General features: G+C 33.2%; 2 protein-coding genes across 3 annotated transcripts; one reads left to right on the top strand and one right to left on the bottom strand.

Moving 5' to 3' along the window:
* Positions 1-92: 92 nt before the first annotated feature.
* Positions 93-3,156, top strand: LOC108775009 (peptidylprolyl isomerase domain and WD repeat-containing protein 1). Of its 2 annotated transcripts, XM_018541281.1 has the most exons (8): positions 93-439; positions 858-960; positions 1,039-1,235; positions 1,318-1,511; positions 1,595-1,932; positions 2,014-2,203; positions 2,279-2,854; positions 2,945-3,156. In XM_018541281.1, exons 1-8 carry the CDS (start codon positions 346-348, stop codon positions 3,086-3,088), a joined length of 1,836 nt encoding a protein of 611 aa, XP_018396783.1. In that variant the 5' UTR covers positions 93-345; the 3' UTR covers positions 3,089-3,156. The 2 variants fall into 2 exon arrangements, with proteins under 2 accessions (XP_018396783.1, XP_018396790.1); XM_018541288.1 differs by lacking the exon at positions 858-960 and having other exon boundaries at positions 391-439.
* LOC108775044 (mitochondrial pyruvate carrier 2) lies at positions 3,110-5,055 on the bottom strand. Its single transcript, XM_018541323.1, has 4 exons — positions 4,771-5,055; positions 3,684-3,793; positions 3,452-3,593; positions 3,110-3,301 (listed from the first exon to the last, which is right to left on the bottom strand). Exons 1-4 carry the CDS (start codon positions 4,923-4,925, stop codon positions 3,184-3,186), a joined length of 525 nt encoding a protein of 174 aa, XP_018396825.1. The 5' UTR covers positions 4,926-5,055; the 3' UTR covers positions 3,110-3,183.
* Positions 5,056-8,592: the final 3,537 nt, after the last annotated feature.

The following is an 8,592-nucleotide window of genomic DNA, read 5'->3' as shown; positions in this document are numbered from 1 at the left end:
GTCCACGTTTTGTGGACATAGAGGCGCTTCAAAATAAAGTTGTAGCTAAATCCCGGGCATGGCTCAGGCTTTTCTCTGTTATAGGTTACGGATTACGTGAACGGTGAACGGTGAAAGTGGATGTGTATTTATATAGTAATATAATTATGTAGGCAGAGTCTTGTCGAGAAGAATTATCGAGTGCTTCACCGGTGCCGGAACTTAGGCGAGGCCTCGAGTCGCGTCCGTATCCATATTAGCAAGCTACCGTCTCGCTGCGAAGTCATACAGCCCTATTCGAGAGATAGGGGGGGAACTTAGTTTTATATCTTACAATTAATAAAATTATATATCATATATGTGATAATGAGTGAAAAACGTGAACATGAAAGCAGTGATACGGAAGACGGCTGGATTGGACCATTACCTTCAGAAGCTGCTCCGCAAAAGAAGCAACGAGGTTAACTAACTTCTAACCAAGATTGTTTTTATTAGTTTTCCACATTAATAATTACTAATTGGGTGAAATTCAATATGTCTATTACAGTTTTTTATTTCTTATTTTTTATCGACTACATGACGTAATTATTTTCTAATAGTTCAACACGAATAAAAGTAAATACTGTCTATTACAGTTTTTTATTTCTTATTTTTTATCGACTACATGACGTAATTATTTTCTAATAGTTCAACACGAATAAAAGTAAATACAAAGTAAAAACTTCTCTATTCTACAGAAAAAATTTTGATTTTTCTCGTCTTTTTATGCTTGATTTTTCTCGTCTTTTTATGCTTGATATTTCTTGAGATAAAATGGTTACGTATTACTTAAAAAAATTAGTACTTCATTTAAAATTTTATTTCTTTTAATTTTACAGTTTTGGAGTACGAACAAGTTTACATAGATAATTTACCATGCTGTGAATGTTATGAGAAATCTTATATGCATAGGGATGTCATTACTCATATTTTAGTAACAAAGTTAGTATTGTAATAATAATTACAATAATGTAAAAGCAGTTATTTTTTTTTAAATCTTATTTATATTAATTGAAACAGGTCAAATTTTGTGATAACCGCCAGCTGCGATGGACATGTAAAATTTTGGAAGAAGCAAGAAGAATTAATAGAATTTGTAAAACATTTTCGAGCTCATTTAATGGCGATACAATCAATGTCTGCTAGCTGCAATGGTGTTCATGTATGTTCAGTCAGCATAGATAAAACTATGAAGATATTCGACGTTATTAATTTTGGTAAGTACAAAAGTTTACATGTGACTCTTTTCAGGTATGTAATGGACATATTTAATTTATTTTATCATGTATGCTATTTAAGATATGATAAACATGATAAAATTGGACTATGTGCCACTTTGTACTGAATGGGTTTATTCGGCTGGTGATGCTATAGCTGCTGTGGCAGTGTCTTCGCAAGAATCAAATAAGATATATATTTATGATGGTCAGGGATCAAGTATGCCTTTACATGTATTTGAAAAACTGCATACTAAACCAGTTGTCATAATGAAAGTAAGTCAGGCTATAATAGAAAATTAGTGAAAAGGAACAGCAATATTGATTAGAAAAGAGAATAATGCTTCTTTCTTTTACAGTATAATCCTACGTATGAAACATGTATTTCCGTTGATAAAGCTGGAATATTGGAGTACTGGACAGGTCCAAAAATGGAATACAAATTTCCCAAGTGCATATCGTTTGAATCAAAATTGGACACTGACCTGTTTGAATTTGCCAAAAATAAGACTTACCCGTGTGGTTTAGCAATATCGCCTGATGGTAAACGGTTTGCATCCCTTAGTGGAGACAGAAAAGTTAGGATCTTTAATTTCCGAACAGGCAAATTATACAGAATATTTGATGAAACGCTGCAGAGATTTAGCGAATTACAGCAAACCGTACAGCAACTTCCAAACATGGAATTTGGGCGCAGGTGAGAAGTTTGTATTTCAATTGAAATTAAATTGATTTCAATTTTTTAATAAGTATACATTAATTTTTGTTATTATCACAGAATGGCAGTCGAGAGAGAACTGGATAAAACTGAAACAAATTTGGGAAATATTATTTTTGATGAGTCTGGTTATATTATTCTATATCCTACCATGTTGGGTGTCAAAATGGTGAATCTTTACACAAATCGTTGTATTAAAATCATGGGAAAGCCAGAGAACATACGACCAATGCGGCTAGCATTATTCCAGGTATTCAACAAAAATCTTATGATTAAAGCGCTAGTTACAAAGCAACAGACATAATAAAAGTATGATTCAATGTAGGGAAAAGCGAGAAAAACTACTGCCGCATTAACCGTCGAAATGGAGGCTTCCGAGAATCCCACAATGGAAATGAATCGGCCGGATCCAACGTTGTTTTGCACGGCTCACAAAAAAAATCGATTCTATATGTTCACGAGACGAGAGCCGGAGGACACAAAGAGCCAGGAATGTGACCGCGACGTATTCAACGAGAAACCTTCTAAGGAGGACATCATATCTTCCACGGAAGCCACAAACATGCAAAAGATATACGATACGGCGATAATTCATACAGCGCTCGGCGATATCCATTTGAATTTATTCGGCAAAGATGTTCCTAAGACGGTGGAGAATTTCTGCGTTCATGCAAAGAATGGTTACTTTAATGGTCACATATTTCATAGAGTTATCAAGGGTTTCATGATACAAACGGGCGATCCAACTGGAACTGGTACCGGCGGTGAGAGCATATGGGGAGGCGAATTCGAGGATGAATTTAAACCAAATTTGAGGCACGACAGACCGTATACCTTGAGTATGGCAAACGCAGGGCCAAATACGAACGGCAGCCAGTTTTTTATTACATTGACACCGACAGTGAGTACAAATTCTTTGAACAAAGTTGTCAGAAATTGATTATATGTTCTTCAGATTTTATTTAACGTAAATATCTCGTTCGTTTTTTAGCCTTGGTTAGATAACAAGCATACCGTATTCGGCCGAGTTCACAAAGGAATGGAGGTTGTTCAGAATATCAGCCAGGTAAAAACAAATCCTAAAACTGATAAGCCTTACGACGACATACGAATAGTTAGCGTGACTGTTAAATAATTTTATATAATAAAAGTCGAAAAACATTAGTGTAAAATGTATCAATACATTTTCTTTCTCGATAATTTTATAATCTGCATAGTGTTGATGTCTATTTATTTCTGCGCCATTTGATATAATAATCCTCTGGTGAAGTTATATGCTCCCGTAGCACAAGTGAATAAATTGACGCTGAACAAATTATAATTCTTTGGTATAATCACCAGTGAATATCTGGAATTGTGCAAATTCAGATGAATTAATTAATTTTCTATAATAAATTATAAAATCTTAAATAAAGATTCTTCTTGTTAGTTTATTGTTTATCAATTGTACGGTCTTAAAAAGATTTTAGTATTTGTTCAAATAAAGATATTTGTATACCTAGACCAAATAGCACCTGTAATCATAAGACTCGCGGTTTGACTGAGAGAAATTGTATCTACGGGTCGATTAATATCTCCTATGCCTGCTATAACCAGGCCCCATTTAAACGTTGGCGCCCAGAAGAATACAGTTGTCGGACCTAACAAATTGATTTTTCTCGAAACAGTTTTTACACCTAAATCTAGGTGCAATTTCCTTCTTAGAGAAAATTTAATTGAACAAACCATACCTGCAGGATGCAAAAATGCGGCGCGAAATTTCTCGGGTAAAACCGAAGCGATCTTCAACATTAATCTCCTATAAGCACTGGATGATGCCATAATTTCTTTTATGCAAAATTATTCTTCTAAATTGAACAAAATATATTTTATATAATATAAAAATTATATAAAATCCTCATAATATAACCTATAAAAAACAATGTAAACAACAGCTATAACATATATCTCATACTATTTCGATAATGATTTAATGACTTCATTCAGTATTAATATACACCGAGTACCAATGTTAATTATCCATGCATCATTGTATTTATAAGCTGTAATTATTTGTAGAATCTAAGGACTGTCGGCTAACATTCAATTAATGTGCAAATCACTTTCTTAATTTTTAATTTTGAAATAGCTTGCGAGAATTCCACACATTCTTGTATATTATAATCATAATAACCTATTTTATAAATACCAAAGAATTCATGAAGAAGCAATAATGAAAGAATTTGAAAAGAAAAAGATAGCGAAATATCGGACAGCAATAGAATAAACATATGGTTAAATTTTATTATTTATTTATTATATCCACATGTGTAGAATTAATTGCATAATTCTTACACAATTATATATATGTATAGTCCACTACATCACAGTATCAGTGTATCATTTTTTTGTATTAAACTGCAATTTCATATCGACAAAATTATCTGTCATAAAGATTTGGCTTACAATGTAATTAAAAATAAAATACAATTACAATTAAATTTAAACGAATTTAAAAAATAATAGAGATAAAATAAAGATAAAATAAAATGTCAGTAAAAATAAAGGATGTACCTTGTAAGAAGAAATTGGGACCGAGCTGGAACGATATGGACGAGCTAAAGTACTTGATATGTGCTATTGATAGTTGGTACGTGTAATTTAATTTAGAAAATCCCAATGAATTTTAACGATCAAAATTATCGCGTGTTTGGTAGAAGAGAAACAATTAACGTTTAGTTCCTGGAAATTATTAACTGTTCTTGTTTCAAAGTATGGTAACATTTATAGCAAATGCCCAAGCATTCCATCGCCGCCGTCGCGCAGCATAATTTTACCCCCGAGAGTTGAAGAAATTCCTTGCAAAAGTCCACCTCGGAGGCCGCCTTGCGTTCCACCACCTCAATGTTGTCCGATAATACCCGGACCTTGTTGCCCTCGACTTTTGTCGCTCCCGATACCGTACTGCAATTCTTGCCATCCTTGCACTCCATTACCGTGTTATTCAAGCAAATGAAATTAAAGGATCAAGAAACTTAAGAAAATTAAGAAAACTTACAAAACACACTGATTGCCATGTCTTTTATAAATGAGTGACATTCAATTTCATGAAAAACTCTCAGAAAGCCAAATACATTTTCTTTTTCATAATTTATTTCCTTTCTGCATTAAAACATTATTTCGGATTTAAATATTTAATGAATCTGTAATATTTTTGACATAAAAGGGTAAATTACAAAAAAAATATATCTGACTTCCTAGCAATATTTCCATGAGATTATATTGCGTTTATAAAATGTGCAATCAATGTATATTAATATACATCGCATATTTATTTTAACTTATGCACTATTTATCATTTTGGAGTAAGCAACGACAAGACATAAAGATCAAAAGGGAAACCCTTTCATGGCTGAAATAAAGGAAGGAAATTTATTACAAATCCATATAAAACATTCATATTTTGTTCGATTTTAACAAAAAATCTGTACGCATACGGTTGACAGAATCTAATCAAAATATCAGATATCTTTCTCTCTTTGCGGAAAAACGAGATCAATGCAGCCCCACAACGGTGGTCCATTTTGACATCGTGGAATAATATCGATGGTCGCGTTTTTCACAGGGTTGCATGATATGTTATACCAAATAAAAGTGCCATTCTTATATGCAATATCAATGACGAATAAACCAGTATGATGCGGACAAAATTATATATCCGTACCTCACGCGCATGAGTTCTATCATAGTTTAAATATCGCCAGCAAATAGCCGAGGCTTCTTTGCCTACGAGATTACTTTGCTTTGGTCGATTGTTGTGTTTATTTTGTTCCCACCAATACAACAGGAATACCTTCCATATTTCTGTTTATTACCATCGATATTGCTCGAGGATTCCGACGTTGGCGAACGTATCTTTATACTACTTACATTTTAGCATAAACTCTCTCCTTTAAGTTCAGATAATTATTCGCTATCAAAGGATTCATGCATCGTAAATTTCAGCGGAACAATTTCTATCTGTTCAGAAAAGCTGCTGTTACGAATCCCCGCAGTATGTCTCGATTCTTTTGATTTGAAATAATTTTCATCTACTATCTGGAGTTGTATCTCTGATTTATTATCGTGAATTTTTACCGCTGGAAACAATTAAACTATCAGTACGCGCGAATTGGTGTTTATCATAATTTCTGGCGCGGAGGTAGCAAAGCGATTGACTTTCCCGTTACCAGCCGATATTATGAAGTAATTATTATTACTACTAGCATGCTGCTTTACAAACATTCATAATCTACATTATTGACTACATTGTTGGCTTATTTATAATTCAGAGAAATGATGAGCTTATACATTAATATTTCAAGTAGACCGTAGCACACATACATAGCACAAATACAACGCGAAACATTGGGAGATCTTTGCACAGAATCTTCTTTCTGAAACGCGCCAAAACTAATTTTACGCCTCAAAGCCGCATTATCGTAAATTACACTCGTCTATTTGCGTGAGCTTACGTATCAGATGTAGAATATTGGATTTCATCTCACAAATGTAATTTTTTATCACATATCCCGTCTCGTTATCGATGACTTTATTTCCGGATATTATATCGCGCTGAGCTGTTATCCTATTCAGCAGCCTCCTGATAAATCACATCGTATTCGCGATGATTCGAGTCACATACAATAAGACTCGTTCGAAACGAAATATGTAATAACAGCGTCATTCTTTGTACGCGCGGCGCGAATAGAAATGTGACGCAACGTCGAAGCTCTCTCATAAAATGTGACTTATGTGCTTACGCATACATACGTAATGTGCATGTTTCGCTTTAAAGGGCTTACTGGACTGTTTGGTGAGAAAATGCATTTTGAGGATACACACACACACACATACACACACAGAGAGATGGAATTAAAAATACAACATTTCGACATTAAAAATGTATTATATTTACATACGTAGTTGACATTCTGTGTACGTATTTATTTACACAATCTCATATCTAAAAGACTGCGAAGTCGAAAATTTTTTTATTTCTTATTTCTCATATAAAATATTTACTGTCGCGAGAAACTGCGTCTCGCAGAGGACTATATGCTTGTGTACTCCCGGAAATTTCATCTGAAACACAAAACCCCCAAATACTTTTTTGATATATAGATACCTACTATCTATCGAGACTTGGCACAGTTCAACGTTTTGGCATTCCAATGAAATTGTGACCTTTCTTTTTTATACCTTAATTTTTTAAAACTAATTCTTCCTTACAAAAGGTTACAATATTTGTGTGGAAAACCAAAATCTACATTTTAAAAAATATCACATATCTAACAAAATATTTGGATTTTGTTACAAATCAATCCTAGATTTATTCCGTCTACATAGGTTAAAATACAATTTGTATTTTATTATTTTTGCAGCATAAACATTATATATTTATTTAGTATAGATATAAAAAATCGGAGGATTTGTTGTTATTTCAGTTTTCCAGAAAATTAAATAAATACATTTTTAACGTCAAAATATACTTTATATTCCGTCCTTCAAAAGAACGGGAAAAGTTCGTTAAAAATTAAATTTCTTCACCACACAGTTAACCTTTATTAAATCCTTATCCTTTCACATTTGACTTTTTGGAAGGAGAAATGTATCTCATTTAATTTATTTTTAAAGTTTTCTGGTATATCGCTAAATGTAAAAAATTAAAATAAGCATACACATTTCATACAAATATAATGAAAAATATGACGAATATAAAAAATAAATACTTTTATTGTAAAAGTTTGTACCAGAATGCTTTTGGAGTTCAAATTTAATTTGTAAGGCAAATATAAATCATGTTGATAAAAATTATGTAAGCCCAAAAATTTTCAAATTAATCTCTGTATCCGCAAATACCATTCATCACCGTTAGATTCCTCTATCATTAAGATACGAGAGAGTCATTTACACTTTTTATTTATTTATGTATATGTAAACATCGTCAGAAATGTATGTTATCAGAATTGTATTTGAGTGAAGACAACACTGTACATTGTGTATCTCAAACCACTCAACAGTTTAATCCAAAAATCTTACTACGAAAATAATTTTTTACATTTTATAACATTTACTACGATATTATTTTTATTAAAATTTGAATAATTCCTTTTAAATTGAGCCTTATTGACTCAACATTTACCAGAGATACCTTTTTTTTTAAACTGGGACAAGCACTAGAAAAGAATTATACTCATTCCATCTCACTTGAATTATATGCAAACCAGAGCGGCAGAACTGCGTTGCATCTCGACGAAAAAGCTTCAAGTTGAAAGGAACGACCGATCTTTTATTTTCCTGCGCACGAATACAAAAGCCCTGAGGTCTAGTTTCTTTCGCGCGCTACACATCGGTACGTATTATAGACACGAATTTCTTTGAATTCCAATTTTGTGTCAAGCATTCTAAGAATCCGCTCGATATTCTTCGCGCTTCGTGCTTACCGATTCGCTGCGTAGCCACCTCTGTATCAGATACGTTTTCTCGCCTACGTCGCAAGATCCTCACATATTCGCACAGATAGTACACGTATTCGCGGACCGAAGAGCTCGAACGATCGATATCTGTGAAATCACTTCTCTGTCTCCGCCGTATACGGAGGGCTGTACGAGGAGAACG

This window comes from Cyphomyrmex costatus, unplaced genomic scaffold (assembly GCF_001594065.2).
Source record: "Cyphomyrmex costatus isolate MS0001 unplaced genomic scaffold, Ccosl1.0 scaffold1055, whole genome shotgun sequence".
Classification (NCBI taxonomy): Eukaryota; Metazoa; Arthropoda; class Insecta; order Hymenoptera; family Formicidae; genus Cyphomyrmex; species Cyphomyrmex costatus.
The sequence above is the reverse complement of the archived record's forward strand: the minus strand, read 5'-3'. Positions and strand labels throughout refer to the sequence as shown.